Below are 24,458 nucleotides of genomic sequence, written 5' to 3' on the forward strand. Positions count from 1 at the left end.
CAACCTTTACAAACAAGAAATGGAAACTAAAGGAAGATTGATCCGATTAAGTATTATATTACAAAACAACTACGAACACATATTTTATACGTTCCAGAGTTGTTTTTTTTCTAAATAAATGTACAAACTAATTATTATAGGTAGTAGAAAGTCTTGGGTCGATACCGCTGCACAGAAAGTATTTATAGGGGTAAGAGCTTGCGTTCGATTCATTTTTCGTTCCCATCCCCATGTTCGTCCATACATATTCCCTTCGCGACATTGACGCACCAGTTGTCTACGCGGACTGAAAGAGAACCCCTCGTTCCCCGCAGAGATCCGGAACAGGCGACTTCAGCAAGAGGCACTTCAGCATCTCGTTCAGCTGCTGCCTACGCCGAACCGTGAGACGCTCTGGGCACTTTTGAGTTTTCTCAGCGTGGTGGCGGCTAACAGCGAAGATCAAAAGAACAAGACAGGCGAGTGGATACCGGGCAACAAGATGGACACGACCAACTTGGCCACGGTGAGTGTCATTCGCGTCCTCTTACGATCGAAAGGATTCTCATCTTCCATTTACCGTGAGATTTTAACGAAAGAGAAGAGGACGAAGAGGAAAAGACGCGTAGTACGGGTGTAGAGATCGATGATAGGACGTTTCGTATCTCTAATCGAACCAGTGGAAAAATCGAAATCTCGTTCGACATTAGCTTCGAACTCGAGGTTCATCGGTGCTATTTTTTAAATATCTTTTACGTCTCGCTCTTCTAGATCTTCGTAGGGAATCACTATCGCCACTCGCGAACTTTTTCCATTTTTATAGCAGTGATTTCTAAAGTGAATTTATACGAGACACGTTTCGTCGAATCTTTTTATCGATCTTTGGTTGCTTATTTAGGGATCGTAAAAGAAAGAAAGAAAGAAAGAAAGAAAGAAAGAAAGAAAGAAAAAAAACAATTGAATTTCAAAGAGATCCAAGAAGAGAGCGGTGAAAAAAGGTGATTTTTAAATGGGAATTTCTTTTCGTATTCTGTTTTCGTATTTTGTTTTTCTTTCGAAAACATCGAGACAACCAAATCCATCGAACGACGAATCTATAGAATTATACGAAGATTTCAGATAATACGATCTCTTCTGTTGCTTATACACGCTTTTAAATAACACATTGCGAAACGTTTAGAAAGCAGCTGTAGCGAACTCCAACGAATCACCGTACTGATTTACATAGACATATTTCATTTCTCGGATTTTCTCAAAGCCTCTCATGAATTTTCTTCAATTTTCTTTCATAAGGTATTTGCCCCAAATATTCTTCATTGCGTGAAACCTGGACAAAGGTCGGAAGTGTCCGCGGAAAGGGCGGAAGAGAGGATAGACGTGATAAACGTGGTCAGAACTCTTTTGGAACACGCCGCGACGTTATTTAAGGTGCCAGCCGCTCTTCTAGACGAGGTCTACTTGCACATGATGGACACCCATCCGGCCGATTTGGATCTCGCCCTTTCTCGACGTGCCGAAGAGTGAGTAACTTGTATGGGCATTTTCTATCTTTGATCTTCGATCCCGTCGACTCCCTTCTCTCTTCGATCTTCGAGATAGATGCTCGAGGAAATGCCGACGATTCGATTTTTACCATTTTGTGTAACGAGCGCTACTTCCTATAAAACCGGACTAAAGTGTCAAGAATTATCTATTGCTATTTTTACGCAATTATACGAAACTTGAAATTCTCCTTTTCGTTAAATTTCTCTTTACAATTTTATATTTCATATCGGTAATTAATGTTGCGTTAAATTTACATTGGAGACAAACGCGCCATTCTTCATCCTTTCTGCCAAAGACACTCGAGCGCGCTCCGTCTTTTCCACGATTTTTAATTCAACTTGCGAGACTCGGTGGCACAAAGCCAACAAAGTTCTCGCGTATGATGTCAGTCGGCGAGTCGCGTAGGAAAAGCTGACAGCGTGTTTCGTACGATTTTTCGCAGGCAATGCGGAGACGAGGCGGACCCGTGCAGCGAAGCCGAAACCTTCTCGCTCGAGGAGACGCTGACGACGTCGACAACGACCACGGCCGGCACGACCACGTCCACCAGAAAGGTAACCGATCCAGATCGAACGAGATATCCCTCGACCATTTCGCGGTATTACTCTGACGTCTTCGCCTGGAACATTTTCGAGATCGAGGAAAGATACGACTCGACTTCACAGGGGCTAATCTTCTTCCACACCTTGGACGTTTTTATTTCCCCGTTATCCTTCTCTTCTTCTTCTTCCTCTCGGTCTGTTGAGTAGTTTCGTTTTAAACCTTCCTGTATTTCTTACTTTTCGTTTCATTTTCTCTCGTTATCGTCGGTTAAGTTGCTTCTGTCATCGAAGAAATAAAGAATTTTTGCGTTTTAACACGTTAACTTGGTTATTAGTCGTTAGTGGCAGTGGACTTGTTAATGACACCATTGGGTTCGTTGATAAGCGACGATGTTAAAATTGTAACATTTCTATTGGATAAACAATCATATTTGTAGATTTTTAGTATCTTTAACGTTACTATCATAATAATCTAAAGTACCAAGTGTACTACAAAGCGCTTCTATTTGTTTCTATAAAAATTCATCTGATAATCCTCGATAATAACGCGTTATGTTTTGCTAATAATAATAAACGTGTGCACAAATAAGACTCTTGTTCGTTCTCAGATATAACTGCAAGTTTCTTAATGCAAGATCTTTACATTTTGTTATACGAAAAGTCATCGAATATAATTCATCCTTAACCCATTAAGGACCAAGCACGATAATCGACCACGATAAATACTTTACGTTTTCTTTAAACGTTATAAAATTGTAGATTTTAGAAAGGAAGAATATAACGACGAAACAAGAAATACAAACGAATCCGCGAAACTCCCTTTCATAGTCACAATGTGAAAAAACAGGATTTGGTAATGCGCACGATCTAAAACAATCGCAAATGAAATTTAACGGGTTGAAACGTATTTATCATCGTTGAACGTTCAAACGATTAGTTCTAAAGAGACAACGATCAATAGAAATTGTATGAAAATAACGTTTCGTGTAAAAGAAAACCGGGTCAATTTTGATTGTTAAAGATGTGGACTAGGGAACAGTGTCTGCACCAAACAGCTGGCGTGGGCGGTGATATAGGTCCAAGGCCGAGACGACCAAAGAGACCTGGAAGCCGACGAAAAGAGGAAGGCAGGAGCAATAGCGTGGACAGTGGATCCAGCGAAGATCCAGCCGATCCACGAAGAAAATCCTCGCCCATGGTAATCACCGCCAGTCTTACCATACCGATGTCTGGAGCGTTCACATTGAACCTCGACGATCCGGACATTCCTTACATCGAGGAAACTCCTAAGCAACCCAGTGCACCGCCAAGAAGGCAGAGGCAGCGATCGATTTCCGGTTGTAGCGAAGGTATGACCTTCCTGAATTCTATCACGGTACGTGGAACGTTCTACGTTAAATCCGAGCTATTAAAATCGGTTGTATTGTTCGTTCTTGCCTTGTCGGAATATCGTTCTCTTTGCTTATCAAATCAGTCTTTCAAGACGACAAGCAACATCGTAACGACCGATCTCGTTAAATGAAAACGAATAAACCGAAGGAGCAAAATATCTTTTCTCCAAACTTGAGAAACTTGCTGATAAGAGGAAAACAATTCTGTCAGAAGCAAACCAATGAACGTACCAACCGAAACTCTGAAATTCCGAAAATCTTACACCATTTTACCTCGTACTAACCCTACAATCCATAAATACATACAACCAATTTCTTATTCCTTAATCAAAATATCTACCACCAAACACAATTCTTCTAGCAACTTGTCCTAGAGCGAGAGGATCGATTCGTTTCACTTTCCTCCATTTTCCATTTTCCTCCCCAGCGCGATAATCACGAAGCAGAAAAAAAAAAAATTTCCATAAAATTATTTATTATCAGGTGGAAGACACGGAAGCGACAGCGCCGTCGGTTCCTCCGCCACGTTATCGGGCGATCAGGTTCCAAGTTCTCCTCCGTCGTGGGCGTCGTCGCCACCTGCCAGCCCCGACAGCGCGGTCACCGCTGTCTCCTACATCCCCGATCAGCAGGCCGTCCTCCAAAGGGTGTCGTTCACCACCTCGAGCGAGTTACGTCAAGTGAGCAGGTCGAGCGGCAGTCAGGAAACGTCGAGGAGCACCGCGGCCCCGTACACACCCAGCATCACCAGCATCGGTGGTGCAGTTTTGAGGTGAGAATCCTGCTCCTCCAAACTATGCTGGCTTCCGTGTGTAGCTGACAGGAATTGGCCGGATGATTCAGGCTATACCGTTCTGGTATTCGCGCGGAAACATCTGGGACAGTTCGTTCACCCCCCCCCCCCCTCGAATCTAGCGCAATGCACTCCTGGTGCATTCACCTTGTAATCACGGTATTAGGTCGTTGTTAGGTTATTCGCGTTTCTCGTCGCGGTTCATTCATTCATTCTATCGATCATTCTTTCGTTATCGGCTTTCGTTATTTACATACATACGTATATATGCACCAACTGCTCCTTCTTCTCATTCAGTTTAGCCATTTCTATTTTATTTTTCGTTGTCCCTTCGTGTATCGATTAACGTAACTGATCTTTATAGGCGGACGTAGGTGGAATTACAACGATATTAAAATTATTAAAATGTAACTTTTATTCGATAATTAGATTGGTTTGGAACGAATTCCTGGAAATTGATTCTATCTCGAATCTTGTAACGCGATAAAAATAGTTGCAGCGAAACTTTGATCACAGGCATGAATCACGATCGTTCTTTTAACTTGGTTAGGTTCGCTTAATTTCTTCGTTTTTCGTATTATTTTCGTATCATCGCATTAGCGAATGTCAATGAGAAATCCTTCAAAAATAATTCAATTATTTGTTGGTTTTTCAGGTCGAAGACCGCAGACATCGAGAGGATGTTGCACATCTCCAGACCAGATGCAGGCATCTCGATGTCGCAGCAGGGTAAGACCGGCTCTTCAACGTCCTCCGAGAGCAAGAAATACACGAAGAGACGTTACACGGACTCTAGGCATCAAACTCGTCACATCCCCGACTCCGATACGTTGGCGGGGAAAAACACGGCTACAGTTTCATCCTTGCCATCCGTGACGATGTCCACTTCGTCTTCGGCGGCTGGCACGCAGAATCAAAGAACCAGAGCACAGCCAGTCTGGAAACGACGGGAACTGATTTCCAGCGCGCCCAAGGACAGGGAGGGATACCTCTGAATATCCCCGTGGGCGATCGAATCGAATGTCGAAGGATCTCGACGAACCTTTTTCTCTTAGAACTCGTTTCAAGACAGTTCTGTTAAAAGTTAAGCGCACTGATTTTAAATCGAAAGAAAATTCAGCGAGGAAGTTTGTACGAATGCGTGACCTGCTTCGTTACTCGCTTCGGATCGTATCTAAGCTTGCACTTAGGTATGACGCGTAAAAAGGTCGAATTAGAAAATTCAAGTCAGTTTAGTCAGCTATGGTGAAATACAAAAGACGATAATACGCGCTTGTACGGATCTTCCTATGTCGAAGCGTGTTACGAAGAGGAACTTAAATAACGAAACGCATTCGTTGCACGTTGCTCGAATGATATCTTGATATAGCTTCCGATGGATTATACTCCAACGAAACATCGTGCCTTAACGTATTAAAATTCCAAAGTATTACATATTCCCCTAAACGATAAGGTATTTGATTTAAGCTATTTAACGATTATAAAGAACTAGTTTTATTCGAGCAACGTACAAGTAAATTACGCTTCGATCGTATCCAGCTGAATCGTATATTTCTAGGCGAAGAAATTTGAATTGCGCGTTGGATAAACTACGAGTGACTTTGAAAAGAAACCCGAGGAGGTTCGGACCGAGCATACGATTCGATCGTCAAAAGTGTCCGCGAAAGAAAAAAAAGAAAAGAAAACAAACAAAAAAAAAAAAAAAAAACAATATAGTCACTGCCGATCAGGCGTGGCCTGGCAAAGTGTTCCTCGACACGTTTCTCGCTTCGAAAGTGTGATCGACGTATCGTGGGGTGTCTATTGGTTCCTAGACTACCGTCCTCGCGCTCGCAAAGATCTCCGTGACGAAACGCACGACCCCTCTCTACACACTCTATCTCCATTGATCTTTCTTTTATCTCGTTTTGCCACTTTTCTCGTTCTCTTAACGAGATTAATCGCGCGTAACAAACAAATCAAACGGGAGGATGTTCTACCTTGCGGTTATTAATTTATACGGAAAAGGAAAAACAAAATGGAACATTGATCTTGTATCTACGAACGTAACATTCTGATGTAGTAGCGACACGTTAGTAGCGATTTGTAAATTATTTTTACTATTCAAGATGGAAGGATTTCCCTCGAGCTTTCGTGGATAATTTGCTCGAAAGGCACAACGTTATCGCGCGCACGATGGAATCCTCGACGAACCAAAATGAAAGAAAGAAGACCAGCCTCGGGTCCCTTGAACTCGTGTCGGGCCATTCTATCTCTCTGGATCGGCTGAACATCGTTGTTGGTTTTGACGTGACGAATGATACGGCGTTGCTCTGTCGAGACGTGGTTCGTCGATCGTAGACTATTATTTTTGTATAGTTATTACGAGTACCTAATCGAACCGGTAGTTTGCGATCTAGCGACGACGAGCCCAGAGCAGCTAAACTAACGAATTTCGTCTCTTCGTTTCTTTCTCTCTGTTTCTATCTATTTCTTCGTTTTTCTCGCCGGGAGATTCTCTCGGTTCTTTTCGTCTTTCTTTTTAAAATCGCTCTTCGTTCACGAGAAATTGTCTCGAAGGAATTCGTGTACTGCCGTGAGGGACGCGTGGCCCGAAAGACGCTGTTGTTCGTCGTTTAAGTTTTCATTTTCAGTCTGTAAGCTAATAAATGAAGGTTAATTTTTTTACTATCTCGAGTACCTTGTATTCCAATTTCCTCTATTATTCCAGATAATTAATGATCAAGCACCTTGCGACGAATCTTACTCGCCGTATAGCCGTTGTATCGTTTGCTGTATAAGTTACTAATAGCTTCACGCCGGTATTACGGTATTAAAAATAGAAAATAACTGGGATCAGGATTTCACAAGCATTACAAGCAACTCGACGTTCGATATTTGCGATCGTGGATTCGTTTGAACGGATGAAGCGCAAGAAAGAAGACTTTTAGGTAATCGTGAATCATAGAAATTCCTTTATTATCGATTTCCTCGCATACAATCCTCGCACGATTCAAACAGCATCATACCGGTCGTTAGAAAATTCATCGAGACGCACAAACTTCGCGATACGAGGCGATCGTTCTCGCTTTAATGGGTAGCAAAATGTGCAAAAAGTGAAAACACGGATTTTTTTACAATTCTAATTACGTTTGTTACGCGCGCGTAACTGCGTTTCCATCTCACTCTGTGTTCTCTTATTACGTTTTTGAAAGGTATAGTTAGAATCACACAAGCGCTTTTTCGAAATCCAGAGAAACAATATCTTTTTTTTTTTTTATTAATTTTTATTCTTTAACTTTTCTTTTACGCAATTTTATTCGTTTCTTGCGCTTTTATTTTTTAACAACTTTGACGATTTATCAGACGATAATGCTTCTCACTTTTTTGAAACCTCAACATCGAACACGAATTTCTACGAATTAATACTTTTTTATGACTATAACGTCAATCATTTAAGGATATATACCACTGAAAGATACGTAAGATCGAGAAATTCTAGATTCGGTAAGGCAGAGCTTCTTTTTATCGTTTAATTCGCTCGGATGTCGAAATAATTCTTGCGTTGGTCCTATAAACACGCTCGGCTCGTGTGATTCGTTTCGACAAATCATATCAACGATAAAAATCAGCGTAGATGCATCGTTAAATATTTCACTCGACATAACATCGACGTAATTACTCTCTACCGGAAATGCGAACGTTAAAAAGGAATTACCTCGAAGAAAGGTACTAAGAAAAAAGTACTGTTTAACCATAGTACGATTAAACTCATAATTTACCAATAGCATAATAAAATAATCTTTCAAACAAAAAAAAAGGGAGGGAGCAGAAAAATAACTCGCAAAATTCATATAGGAATGATCGGAAAATTAATTTCGATCGAATTTCATTCGATATAAATAAATAAGCGTCAACAACTATCCACACACAGTTCTACACGTAAAAGGAAAGGGGGAAGAAAACGAATTACAAAGAAAAAGATATACAAGTAAAGACTCGCCTGTCGACTTTCCATACGAATCATAAATAGGTCCAGAATCATCGGCGAAAGAAGCACGATAACGACTTCTTTTAAACAAAAAGAGAAACAATGTCACGATACCAACGGTAACGGTAATAAAAAATAATATTAATAATAATAATAATAATAATAATAATAATAATTTCTAACGAGTAAAACGTGTTCTCCTGTTCGAGACCAATGACACGAGCAGAAACAATCGAGTACACTGCGCAACGTACAATATATTTATATATATATTCATATTTATATTTATATATAAATTTCTTCTGCATATTTATATATATATATATTAAAACAATCGCTAAAAAATATAAATATATTTATATATTTATATTTGTAATTCTTGCCGTTTTACGGCTAGCTGCCTACGTAGGGCTGGACGGATGCGACGCAATAAGTATTTTATTTATACTTCGTTCCTCGAACGAAGAAACGCCGAGTTGAAACTACGATGCGACGAACAAGGAGCGTACAGGAAAAAGAGAAAGGTGTTGGATTAAAAAACGAAAAAAGGGGAAACGTAGGGAGAGAAAGGAGAGGGAGAAGAAAAAGAGGGAAAAAGGTAGAAAAACATATCACGTATCCTGCGACTTCCAAGACGGACGACTACGTGTTATTACTGGAACGCGCCATTTGACCATTTCCTCCTCTCTTTTTTCCAAATCTAGCGAATACAGCGAGTTCTCTCTCGTTCCTCGTGCCGCTTCTCTCGATTGCGAGAGATACGATTGTTCGAGTAAAATATTCGATGCAAGAAACTCTTGCACCTTATTCCTGTCGGATACGCAAAGGAAAAATTGTACGTATGGGATTTCCTTTAGACGCGCGAATTGAATAGACTACGTCGAACTTACGAACGATGAAATTAATTTCGTTAAGCGTCCCATATCCATACGGTAAATACTTAGATAAAGAATGCTCGAAGAAACGTAACAGATCGGTGCGTTTCAGTAATAACGGGTCAGTCGATTCGCGAATTTAATCCTATACTTTCATCGTACGCCATATCCTGGGCTTAGTTTCGATCTGGCTATTTCACGCTTAAAACGCGATAGTTAACGATCGGCTTTAATTCTCTCCTTACCATCGCTTTACAACGTAATACCCATAGCATTATTGCTGTTCCAACCGTGACGTTCGTATCGAACGACGATAGTATCAAAAATTATTATCGTTCTTCCGTTTTTTAAATCACGATCGACGATTCGTTTCGTATCAATGACTCGTTGCTAGATTTAATTAAGTTCTATCTGTAAACGCATAATTAAATCTCTTCGCCAAATACCGCGCGTATCCCGGATATCGGTCATGGTTGAGCCACTTGATTTTCGCTTCGACGTTGTGCTTGTCATTTAGCGACGCGCCAATCTCGATCAAACAATTACAAGTGTTTGATACGGTTTATCGATCGATCCGATCAAATTCTATTAACCATTCACGGATGGACAAACGCGTGTACTGGACACGATGTGGGACGATATCGTGATCCCGGAATATTTATCGGACAGCTGAAAGTTTCGATGTTACACGAAAACTTAAACCGACGTCCGTGGATTTTGAGATTTTTATTCGATTAAATCGGCGAAGAAAATTAGTGGTTTTAATCGAACTGCTCCTTTTAACTAAATCGTCCTATCTAACATTTTGAAATATCCGAGATAACTGAAGTTTTACCATTTTCATTGTCCTGCTTTTGCCTTTCTTTAACAAATTTCAGCTACGTACTCGTTATCTTACAACAGACCGTATAACTTTAATAACTTTACGTTTAATAACTTAACCAACGAAATAACTTTAATTAAAGAACGTGGCATACTTGAAATGTTTCGATGTACCTTGAAAAATGGAAAGATGCTAAAAAAAAAAAAGACATTTTAACGAAGAAGTAGATAGTTGAGAATTTTTACACACCGCTCGAATACGTATACGCTCGACTTACGTTTGAAACGTTCGAAATATTCTCAAAACGGAGAAGGAACGGAGCGATATTTTTATCCGACATCTGCTTCGCACAGTACTTGGGAAAAATTTGCTCGTGCAAGTAATCGATACGTTTCTGAAACGTGGCCGGACCACGAGACAGCTTACTGCGCGAAGCAACCAGACCGCAAAAGGTTAATTTCTGGTTGTTCGCGGTTGGAACCGCCGGGAACTTAAATCGTAATCTCAGCGAACGCGACTGGCCGATTCTCTCGATCCTCGCCTGATCGCTCCTTCTCGAAACGCGGACGTCTTCAAACGCCTTACATCTTTCGATTTAACATCAGTTTCGAAAGAAATAAAATACAAAGAGAGAAGTAAAATACTCTTCGATAAATTACGACTTTCGCGGCTTAACGAGCGTGACTCGAAGAAAGAGGAAAACGAACGAGAACCGGAAGTCTCAGAGGATCGTTGAAACTTTCTTATCGAGTAAATCGACGACGAAATCCTCGCGGGGGTGGATCATAAGCTCCACCTTTGAATGGGTATCGTCGCGTCTACCGTAAATATCGGTCGACGTCAGACGCTTGGCGCCTTGAGCCGAAGGTTACAATGTTCTCGAAGACGTAGCAACGCCATTAAAGATCGTAGTCGAAGCAATTTCCCTCCGCGATTCCCTCGATCACTTTCGACGGAGTTTATTTCCTCACGGTGCTCACGGTCGCCCTTCGATCACGCGATAACGCTATCTGGGTCTTTCAGTTGCAACTTTACAGTCCAAGATTGCGAGAAAGTCCTTCCGATTCACCTCGATAGAGCGTCGCATCGTCGGAAGTTCTCGAGTAACGAAACCAACCGACCGAGCAATTATCGAGGACATCCGCGTTTCAAAGGTACCTCGTGCTTCTTATTTGTCCTTCCTTATGTAAAGAGAAAAATCTATCGACCCTCTATATTATCACGGTTGAAAATTACATATGTACATATTAATTTACATTTCGTCGCTGTATAATTTCTAATAAATTCTAATTATCGTCGTAGACTGCGCGCGATTATTCATCTACGCGAAATTTAAATGTACAGAATAAACGGAACATAACACCACTGTATACGATAATTATAGTAGAGTTACTTGTTACGATAATATCTAGCGCGTAAATCAAATGTAAATTCTGCTTTCTCAGTTGCCTTGAAAAGTATACAAATTCGATGAAACATCTATACATCGAACAATTACTCTGTTACAATTGCTCTTCCATAAACAAATCGACATTTTCGCTATAGAGGGTTACAATATTATCTTCACGCGTAGGAAAGTTCTGAAAGACCCGATAAAGCAACAAAGACTTCATCGATTTTTACCAGTGCCTAAATAAAGTCGATACCAGAAAGAATTAGCGGACTGTTTCTCCGCTTTCGCGATAAAGAACTTGGTCGAGCTTCGTCGCCTTGCTTCGCTCGTCGTTGAACTTTCGTTTCGCATCGGAATGCCTCTTCGACGAAATCGGCCGCGAGTAAACTCGCGCGCGAGAACAAATATCATCAAGACGCTTTCGTCTTCGCGGAAGTTGTTTAAACCTCGGTAGAGTGCGTCTGAATTCGCACTTTTTTCTGCGAGCCGTTCCTCGATAGAGTGGGACTGTGCGCCGAGAAACCGGGATTGTGGATACCGAGCGGCTTTGGCTTCTTCAACGAGCTTCGAAGCGGCGAAGCCGTGCTTGTCACACTTCCGGAAGTTGCTACCGACGCCATCGAACCGTTTCCGGCTCCGCCTACGTAGGGCTTGCCACTAGCGTCGGTCATCGAGATGCTGCCGCCTGAAATTCGAAACACCAAATATATATTTTCATTTATTTAGAATATCAAAGTTTCCTATCTTACATACGATATACCTATACCTATACCTATACTATACGTAACTATATTATTAGATTGGTATACTTGTGCGAAATCGCGTAGAAAATCTGTCAATAATTTGTGTTTCTGTATTTGTGGAGAATTTAAACGCGAGAAAGTACGCAATAATTTACAAAATATCTCGAATAAAGTAGATACGTATTGTGCTATTAGACGAGCGAAAGAAATTTCGAGTTAACGAAATAGTGTACTGTGTGTATATTAATTTAGCAAATTTTTTTTTACTAATGACGCATCTCATTTGCAACGACTCGGTGTGTATTACGATATATACACATATTACATTACAGGATAGAATATATTAAAATGTAGTTTATAATCGTAAATTGAAACTATCAAGAGGTAATCTGATTAATTTTATTTTTATTCCGAAGCTGAAACCTGGCTGGAATTAGGAAGGTAGCGACAATAATATCGACGTTAAATGTATAATTTTATACGTTAAACTCGTTTAATTGAAAACAAACTGGATTATAAATTTCGACTAATTAACCAAAGAAATTAACCGCCGTAAAAGTTAAAGACAGCAAACAAGATCTATAAAACAGATAATTGTGCGCGTGTGACAGTGGACGATCCCACAACCTTTCGCTCTACGATGATAGGAAAAAAAAGTTTGGAAATTGATTGTCCGCCGAGGTGGCCAACGAGTTTCTCAACCATTCCAGTACATCGAATTAAATTCCACGATTTAACTTTAATCGAGGCACGTGGAACTTTAATAAATGAACAATAATTATTATCGATAATTGCTATTAGGTTTTCGTTTTATATTATTTTCTCCAATTACGTACGATGCATTTTGTTTTGTCGAGATAAACACCGCGACATTTCACGGACTTGGTTTCACGTTTGTACGAAGGTGCACTGTTGTAAAAAACGCGTTTGCGAAAGAAAGACACTTTTCGGACAACCTGTATACCATATAACCATTTTATAGAATAAATAACGAATATATTTTCGTGTACAACTATTTATAAACAAATTTAATCGTTTAAACGATATCGTAAGATCGCACAATCGTGGACTGAAATAGATAGTCTCTGCACGGTATTCGGTAATAATTAGAAAATTTATAGTCGCGAAGACTCTCGCTATTACAGGGCTTCTTTGAATCTCTTTGCGAAGAAATCGTAGTTAATAAGAACGTAAGAACGTTTAATATCATTTATAAGAGTAATTACTCGTTACACCATAATTTCCAGCTACAGAACGAAATAATTGCACAAAGCAGCCGAAACAGCGTATAACAACCGCTGGTTCTGGAATTTCTCATTAAGGTAGAATCTTGGCTAACGTCTTTTAAACACCAGACGAATAGACCTATAAATAATACTCTTCGTAAAACGCTTCTTACATAGTCCGCTATGCCACGTGTAACCAACTATAATTGACGAGCTTCGTAATCTTCGATCGATCGAAAATTCACAAGAACAAAAAAAAAAAAAAAAAAAGAAAAAAAAAGAAAAAAAATAGAAAAAAAGAAAAAAGACAGTTTTTCGCGAAAAAGCACAAATCGAAATCTATGAAAAATCGCGCACGTTGCAATTCGATGAACACGCGCGTCACGTTTCACGCATGCATCCACGTACGCGGCAGTAATATTTAAGCGCACCTGCACTCTTGCTACGTGGAAATTCATCGAGACGTTTTAATTCACCACGAGGCACGATCGAGCGCGATGAGCAGTCGGCTGAATTTCCACTCCATGTGTCATCCAAACGCCAAGTTATTCGAGGAAAAAATTTTTACATCGCCTCTTTCCACTCGATTCCGTGCCCCATCCTTTCTTCTATGGCCTTCGATATCTTTTCTTTTTCTTTTTTCTTTTTGTTCTCTTTTTTTTTTGATCTTTCTAAGCGCCTTAACATCGCACACACATAAAGAAGTAACTGTAATTTCTCATTCGTGTACTTTAACCTTATCGTATTATTTCCGATTCCATCGCATTTTTCTATCGATAAAAAGTTCCCAAATCGTAAATGAATATGGAAATTTGATGCCGGGGAATTTCGTAAAACGTTGCAAATCATTTTGGCGGTCGAAACGGAAGGCAGATTGAGATGTATACACAATTCACAAATTGCAGTGGTATTCGTTTAATCTGTAAAATATCTTGTAAAAAGAAGATTCTTCTAAATTTCTAAATTTTATTCGTTATCTAAAATTCTAAATTTGATATCTTTTTACTCGAGATACGAGCAAATATTTCTTCGTTTTGTTCGATTCCTCCTCGTGCCTGTTTATCCGTTTCTTTAGCGGTTAGTTTTCCTTCTATTACTCGCGCCTCCTTCCTACCGTGACACCGTATTTCGCGTTACAACAATTTAGTTTTCTTTCTCTCTGCAACTTTGCTCGTTGTCCCTTTTCTTAGCAAGTTTTGCAAGTTTGCGAGTTTGCAAGTTCTCCCTCGTTATTTTTTATTTCTTTGATCCCTCGCGTACCATCTCTCTATTCGCTCCCTTCGCCTTGACTTCCCGTCACGTTTCACCGCGTTTCACATCCGAACACATTTCTCGGGCATATTGAGTTTCCATCAGCTGTTAGGCGAAGGTCCTTCGACTTCCAGCCACGCAGCAACCTTCTCCCACAAGCGGGAAACCCGAAGAACGTCTTCGCTCGATTCAAAGTTTATCTTGCTCGAGAAACCCTCTTCAGAAACGTTTAAAGAGGGAACTGAAACATCGGTTCATTCGCTTGCAAGTACATTTTGCAAATTCCCAAAGATTTGTTAAAAATATCTTTCAAGAGTACCTTTTAAGAGAAAAATCCTGTTCTCGTTTTATCCTCGAATGAAATAGGAAACGTAATAGGCGATTCAAAATTGCAATTTACGAGTGATATGTTAATTCTTAAATTTGACTGAAATATTCATGGAAATCAGACAGAAAATGTACTGTTTCGTTTGATCGACGCGTAACCTTGAACGTAACCGCATCGAAGCGAAGCTATTAGGAACTAAATGGATATGTTGCCTCGTTAACCACATTAGTAATATTCCTATGAGGGAAAAGCTTTACCTTCGAGCTTTCTCCTCGTTCCGTAGAAAATTCAGTAATATCGCACGTGGGAAAAAACTTGTGACAAGTGTTTATCAAATGCGATAGAAAAGTATTATGTGGACGAATGTCGCTTGCTGCGCTACCTCCGACAGATTTCTTTTTAATACGCGATAGGAATTCTAATTTTACGACGTGAAATTTAAACGAAGCGTGGAACGGAAATAAAGAAGACGAACGAGGAGATGGAAAACTACAGGCAACTAACGTATTCAGTATCATAGTATCATATCCCTCTGGCATCGCGTATATAGAGGAAGTTTCGATACGAGTCAATGTTAAAAAATGTCCGCGACTCGATATCGATGATTTACGTGCCTTACGAAAATTTCCAATTCTACGATGCGATATCCACGAGCACGCGCAAGAATTTTGAAATCGTGTCAAATTGCTCGCATTACTTACCGCATCTGCCGATTCCCTACGACACGAATAAGCAAATTACCGAACTTCTTCGCGTATCATTCGCACAAAAACGAATACTAAAATTCGATCGACTTCATTTTGCCATGCCATACACGCGTTCCGTACATTTTGTAATACTTTGTCCTTTGTTACGAAGTATTATCGCTCCTCGCCGAGTATTCCTCGCCACCGTGCGATTGTGACAGAGGTTTTAGAAACGTGACCTTGGAACGCGAACAAACGCAGAAGAAAGAATATTCGGTACTATTATCGGAGTTCCGATATATTATTTTTCTATAAATAGGCTCGTGGTTAACGTCGATAGTTTTCTCGCTGTTGTACGGTTGATCATTATAATTTTAGATTTAGACGGGAGCAGAAAAAAGAGTTAATTAAGCAGAGTAGTTTGGTAATTAAACAGGGATCACGTGTCTAGCGAACTTACCATTCGTGGGTTGATGTTCCCGGTAGCCAGGATTATTTATGGTAGCTGCACGAGGATCACCGACAACCCTAATCTTCGTCGGATCACCGCCTCGTCGAGCATAAATACCTTCATATACCGCGGTGACCAGCACACTAAAGTTCAAAGCGATTGCAGCCAACTGTAACAATAAGATTCATATCCTTCATCATCATGGTAGATGAAAGTTTCAAACTGACCATGTATATCCGAACGATCGATCGGATAAATTATTTCTTAACTTTAAACATAATTTTATCGTAAATTGTTATTTAATATGTATATATAAAGTAAGTAGTCTCCTGTCGTAGCCGTAAAACCGTTCACCGTAAAATTATTTCCCAAAAAAATGAAACTTTGGTTCATCGGATAAATACACGGTTGCTTCTGCCCCGATAATTCTCGATAAATCTTTCGATAAAATCAGAAGAGCATAAAAAGCACGATAAATACGACGTCCAACAATTAACTCAAATACTCGCAATTATCGTACCGAAAGTTTGCAGTCTGATGAAGCATCGATTATGCACGCTCGTTATCAATGAAGCGCGTTCGTTACCGTGGACAATTCTAAGCCGCATAATTATCGACCTTTTGTCAGAAGAATACCGATAAATTAACGATTACCACGAACAGACAAGGCTGAATTGCATATAATACTTAAAAAAACATTTCCTCTGACATAGTTTATTTTGAAATAAATTATTCGTAAAAATAAATTACCTATTTTACTTTCAAAAACGGACTTTTGTAAACAAAAGTTATCAGAACGCTGACATCACTAGACGATATATATTACCGAGGGAAAAAAAAACTAGAAAATATTTCATCAATCGCAGGAAAAAACTTCTATCGATCCACAACACCACGACGTACGATTAATTAATTTTTCGACATTGTTGCGCCAAAATTTACCATTACCAAAATGTTCTAATTCATTAATTACATCAATATCGTCCAGTTATTAGAACAGTGGTACGTTAATTCATACGTTCCCATCGTTTTAAAATCCGTAAGGTTCGTCCATATCGTTCTATGCGGAATGCTTGTTTTCAGCGCGTTGAACAGTCGGTTTTCATGCAGTCAACCGATGTTGTTGTCTCTTGTTGCGAAATACGCTCGATCATTGAACGTAGGAAAAAGAACGGAGGAGGGTGGGAACGCGGAAAGAACGTGGAAAAGGTGGAAGAAAACAGGGGATTTAATTAAGATGTAGAAAAGACGCAGGGAAGCCATTGTTTCAGCCCGATAATTAATTCACCGTTGTTTCTTTAGCTTCCGTCGTGCCTTTCCACCGTATCGACCTGCGCCCGAGCCAAAGGAAGGAAGAAACGGGAAAACCAAATATACGGTCGTACGGTGACAATTTGATTAACAAACGCCGCTCCCTCTGGGATTTATTTATCCCCGCTGTTTTAGCCCACGCGTAGCACTGTCATTCGTTAAGATCAGGATGCAAAAATGTCAAAGCACGGTTAAATCTTGTACGCAGGAACAGACTACGGAGATCAAGCTGGTGAAATAAAGCCATGGTATTAGGGGATGCTCGCAAGGGGATTTTAGACTTTGTACGTGCTTCCTCGAAATTCTACGAAACCTGTACTTTACTTTAATAAAGTATTTTATATTTGAATGTGAATGACGAACTTAATAGGAATTTATTTTTCAATAAAATCGCTGGCGTATACCTTATATTCTACTTTATATTTTATTTTTTTTCTATTTATCGAACGACGCGACAGAATTATTCTTTAAGCGTCTAAGAGAATCGTTCGATTCGTAAAAGAAATAAAAATCAGTGACATACTTTTTGGAAATTGCAAAAAAGATTTCCCAACCGTTATTTCTTGCCTTGCAAGGGAAAGATTTTCGTTTCATCCGCTCAATAACACAAGGATAGACCCCTCTGCCTCTTTCCATTCAAGCCGTATTCACCAACGAATTAAATACTTTACCGTACAAACTCCGATTTTCTTTTGTCAAGTTCGCGTGTAAGGGTAGAAACGGCGTTATTATTGGCGTCAAGAATAAAATTTCATATTTCTTCTTCGAGCGTTAAAAAACATCTATATGCAAATTTTACCACATTTTCAAATTTATTCTCTTCTTATTAAGAAACGTACGAGCCTTTCGATATTTATCCGAAAAGTACGTAACGTTTTCAGCGTCGGTCAATGTATTTTATTATATTTCGAATATTCGATATTCGACGAAATGAAAATATTGAACGAATCGATTCGAGACAAAAATGTATACGGCATTATCATCGTAATATAAAGGAACGTCGATTTTCTATGGTGAACATTAGATCATATCTTTCAACGAAACAGAGGTGAAAAATGTGGCATCTCGACTCGAATCTTCAACTCCATCCGATCGACTCCGCTACCATTACTTTTATTCTATTATCTTTCCTTTTATTTTATTCGCCTCCTCGCAAAACGTTTTTACGGCGGGATCTCTAATATTTCCAAAGTCTAAAAGAGGTGCTTGGAGAAATTCACGATCGAGATAAGCAAATTCTTCGAAGGAGCAATTGGAAAATTACACAAATCACAAATTATCGAATTCAACGAACAACACGAACCTACAGTTATTACCGATCATGATAATTGTTCCAATACGATTTGGTATCTCTTGTTTTCTCCAACTTAACTATGAGCTTAATCTCGTTTTCTACCAATGTCACGGACAAAAAATAAACGTCTCTCATAAACTATAAAAAAAGAAAAGGTGAAATTATGGAATCTCGACGATCGTAGAATAGCAAACGCACTTCCGGCGAACGTGAAATCCCCATGGCTTAACTTTACATCGTTATAAATCGCGGCTTGATTTTACCTTGCCCTGTTTCTGTTTGTTCATTTTATCCAGCTCGATCTCGTCCTTGGCCTCTCTCAGAAGGCTGCGTCTCTTCTTTTCCATCATCTTGCATCCAGTACTATAGTACACCCGTGTGGCGAACGTCACGTAACACGGATAAAGTGTATTTCATAAAAAACTTTATACGTTTCACACAGCACAGTTTTATATTCACGAATACGACGGTTCCATGTCCTTTAACATTCGTAACTTTTCATTCTCGACTTTCGCTCCATTCTGCTTTCCACTTTCTTTTAATCGAACAATTAAGAACCTCTTTTTATAATAGAAATTTCTTCTATACATTTAACCGTGCGAGTTTCTTTGGAAGAAGTTTTCAAAGGTTCGATGAAGCGATTTTCAAGCGATAGATCATCGTAATTAGAAATTTTATACAGTCTTTGAATTAATCGGTGAACGTAGATCGAAGAAGATGTTCGCCTTAAGGTTAACGTCCACCGATCACGCGAGCCGTATCACTGATCAATCGTGCAACAGTATCGATAGATAACGCGTCTCGATCTCGTGTTTCATCGTACCTAGCTACCGAATGGCAACCTGTTTAACAACTTTCGCTATGAAACACAACAATTCTTACGAAACGTTTTACGTTTTTGCGATGAGACTGCCCCGAATCGCGATCTCGTTTCTTGAAAATTATTTTACATACGCTTGATACGCACGTTCGTTAATAGCCTGTTAACGATGAAAAATAAAAAAGAACAAAGAAAAAAGAATCACCGTATATCTACTGTTTGTCTATCGAATTTCAATTAACGAATTAACACGCCAAACACTCGCTGCAAGTTTGTCGACATTCGGAAAACTGATCGACAAAAACACCGATTTCTTCCGATTTCCGTGTCGTTAAAAAAAGATAATTCCAAGGAAGAAACGGAAACAGAAATCACTGTTAAAGTTGGTAGGCCGCGTACACGATCGTGGAAAAGTTGTATGGTAAAACGAAGGAACGGGGACGCACGTTGCTGGCAAACGATCCGCGCCAAAACGTTCACTGAGGGTCCGCCAATGTCGTCTCATTGTTTTTAAAGTGTCCAACAGTCGTGGGTGCTCTGACACATACTAACTAAGCCCCTGCGGGGGGCTTAACGAAACACCTGCGAGCTGTTTCTGATCAGGTGGCCTTTAAGTATTTAATTCCTCGATCGTGCGCGACTCGCGTATACGTTTCACACTTCGTTTGGAATCTGCGTACGGTACACATATTACGTATGTACATAGACATTTATTTCGATATGACACGTATAATCGTAACACGTCGTACGATTATCGGTAGAACGATCGATCTCTGTGGCATCGATTCGATCCACCAGATAGAAGATCGGTCGCGTGTTAATTGAATTTAACGTGGAAATTATTCAATGCGTACAGCTAGATAGTAAATGTACTGCGATAAGCATAATTCCAGTCGAGCCAAGAAGAACGGTAATGGTTAATGAGCGTCTAATTACGATACGTTGTCGGAAACAATGATTACGTCAGTGTGATATTACGTAATCTTGTTAAGAGACACTGTTTCCGATCCTTGCACGTAGATTTTTAGAGACTTTCGACCGACGCATCCTTCCGCTCTATGGCATAAGTTTCTTTTTATTTCTCCTTCAATTCTTTCCACTGGAATTATCTTCCGCTGTCCTGTTTTCACTAGATAAACTTTCCTAACATCGGCAATCTTAATATTCGCAACGACGTCGTTTTGAATTTAAAAGATTTGTTTCGAAAACGAGCTCACCGATAAACAGCCGTAAAATTATTTAGAGGAGCGCACGTTCCTCTTTCTTATCTTTTATCTTTTATCGGATAAATAAAGCCAAATAAAAATGTTCGTATTGTCAATCTCTGTTAATATCTGTGATATCGGAGGAATTCTAAATCGTTCGAATATTCCAATATTTGATATCCAATTTATCTAGCATTTATTTTTCTATAAAAAATTATATTTTCTAAATAACACGGTTAATAATGACACAATTTTGTTTTCTTTTCTTTTTTAAATATAACGTAGCTACTACATTTAAATACGAAAGTAAGGAATCAGCGTAAGTTTCTCTAGAACTTTCTTTCATAAAATTATATACGCCGACCGTTTCAAATGTCACTTCGAGACTTAAGTGTACCGTGGAAAACGGTGAAAAGATGTCCTACCTAAATACATTTGTCGTTCCATTGATCACTGTTCTAATAACTTGGCTGCAGCCAAAGAGAAACTCGACGCATCGGTACGATGTTACGATATATCGACAGATAGTCGAGGCGTATCGTCGTCATCGTCCTTATCTCTTGCGGCGTTCCAATAACCGCGATATTTCTACGAGTCGACATCATTATGCTACATGCAAATTCGTACCAGTCTCGTTTTAACGTCGATAAACCTGGGAGTTTTCTATCTACAAATAAAACGGCTATCGGTATGTACCGTCGTTAATGAATCAATTAATGACGTAATTTTCAAACAAATTCTGCAAATTGTGATCAAACGATGAAATTATGATCAAACAAAGAAACGGATTATATTCTGGAAAATTCGAAATTTCAAGTAACTAATGTTTCTATTATTTTTCCTCGAAGATAAAGGATCGTAGTCAAAAAAACAACTGTTTAATCGTCGATTCGCTGATATTACGAGTTGGTAAATCTGTGTACAAGAGGTTCCATATGTAATATTCAAGGTAACCCGTAACTGGTGGTTGGTGGTGCAATTCGGTACAATTGGCTGATTCTACGTGGAAAAATATGATGAAAATATGTGAATACAAATTTTTTCATATGACATTTCGTTTCCGAGAAAATCGAGCTTGAAAATTTATCAAATATGCTTAAGCTTTTTGCTAATTGCAGACCGAACAAGAGTAGATAATCGACATACATGCGAAGATAAGTAAAACGTGTAGTAGATAAGTAAAAAAAAATATAATTCTTGATAAAAGGTTTTCTTTTCGAGAAAAATAAATTTAAAACATTTCGTATAGTGCGCGTGTACCAGACAACTTCTTAACGTTCTTAAAGTTCTTCGATCTTTATTTTCTTGAAAATAATGGGAAGAATTTTATTTTACCTAGTGTGCGCTTCTGATCAACTTTAAGCAGACTCGATAAATGTTACTTCGTGTTCTTGTCTTATTTTTGTCACGTAGAATCACTCTGTATCCAATTATACCAGCAGTTACAGACCACCCAGTGTAAATACAATTACTTTAACAAATCCAAGAACCCTCTCTTAATATTAAACGCCAAGCTGTCACTCGTCTTTCATCGCAATATTCCAATAACTGGTTCATCTGCCATATATGAAATATTAAAATATCTCGCGGCACGCGTCTGCTTCGATGTAACACAGCGAACACTTACAAGAACCATAACTACGAGGCAGCGTGTGTTCGGAAAAGCCACGGGACCATAATCCGTCCACAGAGTCGCAATATCTGTCCTCGAGTGGCTTCGTCAGGAAATTGTAACGATAAATGACGTTCCACTGTCGAGACAACGAGAGCCTAGTTCCTAGTTCTAGACAGGCGAACGTGCAACGGTTTCACTTCCTTTCAGATAGAAGCAACAGGTTTCGACGAACAGGCAACACGCTCCATCGAAAAATCGTGGAGGAAGACAGCAGCGGTCGGTAGTTTCCCTCGTTAAACGTACTATGCTAATGAGAAGGATCCCGAAGGAAACTAGCTCGATGGACGAGTTAATCGGTCTCGAGGAAAATTACGCTGGTGAAAGTTTCAGGCTAATTTGTCGGCACGAACGAAACGGAGATTCGAAGAGTGGAGAGGAAATTTCGGGAAAAAAAGCTAAAGGAACTTGATCGAAGGAGAACGAAGGGACGCGAGAATTAAAGCAGCTGTGACAGTGAATCGAAGTAATCGAACGATCAAACTTGTTATTACACTGGTTGGTTTTAGATGTTGTGTTTCCCATTATTAAAAATATGCGTGCAAACGAGTATTTGCATATATCTATAAACGTAGTAAAAGCAGAGTCGGAGGCATTAGAGCAAAACTCTTGTTATAGAGATATATAGATAATACTGGCTCAAATCTTCTAATTTAAACGCTTTTCCGAGAAATACCTCTTGTTAAAACATTCAACCATTTCACTTCGGGAAATTTAAAAATATATTTTTCCAACAAAATCTGGTTATATGAACTGGTTATAGGCACACGAATAAAGACTCGGAAACAGGATTTGCAGGCTTACCTGCATATAAAACGCTTCTCCCCTCGTGATAACGAAGCTGCTAGCTCTGTCATCGGTTTGTAGGGCAAACAGACTCGCTGCTACGATTGCCAAGGAAGCTGGAACAAAAATATTCATACTCTATGGTTTTCGTAAACAGAAAATATATCTCTGTATAATACGTATCTAGATATTTTTTAATTCGGTAAACAAATAATTATTTTGTTGCCTAACGACTAAAATTTTTTTTTTCTCTCTCTCTCTTGAAGAGGCAACATCGACCGAGGGGGAAAAAAATTCATTCATTAAACGCGGTCGACTGCACGATCTATGAGTTTAAGGCGTATCGCTTTACAGCAACAAGATCCACCGCAGATATTCGATTCTTCGTCTAAGGGTAAGTAGGCCAGTAAGTAGACAAGTGACTGGTAATCCTACCGTGGTCAGCGTATTGCAAAACTCTCCGACACTGTCCGATGCAAAAGGACTTCTCCGCCTGAATTACGCTCTACAATTTCCACGTGTTCCGCAATTTTGTAAATTATAACCGAATTTCCCTACGCGTAATACGACCTCGTTAAAATGTATAAAAAATACAAATAAAAGTTGCGATCTCGGAAAATAAAGACGCCAAACGTAATCGATATATCGTTAATTGCAATTGTGGGGGTGGAAATAAAAAAAAAAAGTCGTATTATACAAAGAGACCGGCGAGTAGAAAATGAAACTGAGGCACATCTCCATAATTAAATAAATCTTGAAATTCATTTTCATTTATATTTTCCACGATACCATTCAGACCGTCATAAAGTTCTGCCTCTATCAGACACGTGTGCTAATCAGTTTGCAATTAAAGTGAAATATTTACCCAATGCCATATATTCGACTATTTCGTTCCAATTTATAATATTCTCGAATAACAAATTTCGTTTGCTGCTTCTCTTTTCCCATTTAATTATATCGTATATTTCACGCTTAATTAATATTCACGCCTACTTCACTCGAACAATCCCGTTTCGAAGACCAGTTTCGCAATTATCAATTATTCAATGGAACTCGACTATAAACGAGTTAACTACAGATAACTAGCATAAGATAGTTTCCTGTTTGCAACCTGATTATCTGATATTTATCAATAGCGAATGTTAACCAGATATAAATGATCAAGAAGAATTTCAAGCGAATCGTAATTAACCTTATCAGAATCGAATTTTTCCTTATAGAACATTTTTTATTAGCTATTAATAGTAAAAACGTATATGTCTTTACTTAGTCTTCCAGATAAAACCTAGTTTATTAAAGGTATAATATGCGCATACGAAACATCCTTAGACTGCGGATATCTATGCAAATGCATGTTTTTATAAATATAATTTC

At 39.2% G+C, this 24,458-nt stretch overlaps 2 protein-coding genes across 2 annotated transcripts in view; one reads left to right on the forward strand and one right to left on the reverse strand.

The window, feature by feature from the left end:
* Positions 1–6,920, forward strand: part of LOC100648814 — a 32,241-nt gene extending 25,321 nt beyond the window's left edge. The window contains exons 7-12 of the mRNA XM_012320411.3: positions 315–505; positions 1,273–1,499; positions 1,967–2,078; positions 3,088–3,415; positions 3,941–4,229; positions 4,906–6,920. Coding sequence (XP_012175801.2) covers positions 315–505; positions 1,273–1,499; positions 1,967–2,078; positions 3,088–3,415; positions 3,941–4,229; positions 4,906–5,245 — 1,487 coding nt within the window. The 3' untranslated portion in view covers positions 5,246–6,920. The remainder of the gene's footprint in view (positions 1–314; positions 506–1,272; positions 1,500–1,966; positions 2,079–3,087; positions 3,416–3,940; positions 4,230–4,905) is intronic.
* A 261-nt stretch (positions 6,921–7,181) lies between these two features.
* Positions 7,182–24,458, reverse strand: part of LOC100646136 — a 54,173-nt gene continuing 36,896 nt past the window's right edge. Inside the window, exons 5-7 of the mRNA XM_012320414.3 lie at positions 23,103–23,200; positions 16,006–16,165; positions 7,182–11,996 (exon numbers count right to left, since the gene is read on the reverse strand). Coding sequence (XP_012175804.1) covers positions 11,752–11,996; positions 16,006–16,165; positions 23,103–23,200 — 503 coding nt within the window. The 3' untranslated portion in view covers positions 7,182–11,751. The remainder of the gene's footprint in view (positions 11,997–16,005; positions 16,166–23,102; positions 23,201–24,458) is intronic.

The sequence above is a fragment of the Bombus terrestris genome, chromosome 2 (genome assembly GCF_910591885.1).
Source record: "Bombus terrestris chromosome 2, iyBomTerr1.2, whole genome shotgun sequence".
Classification (NCBI taxonomy): domain Eukaryota; kingdom Metazoa; phylum Arthropoda; class Insecta; order Hymenoptera; family Apidae; genus Bombus; species Bombus terrestris.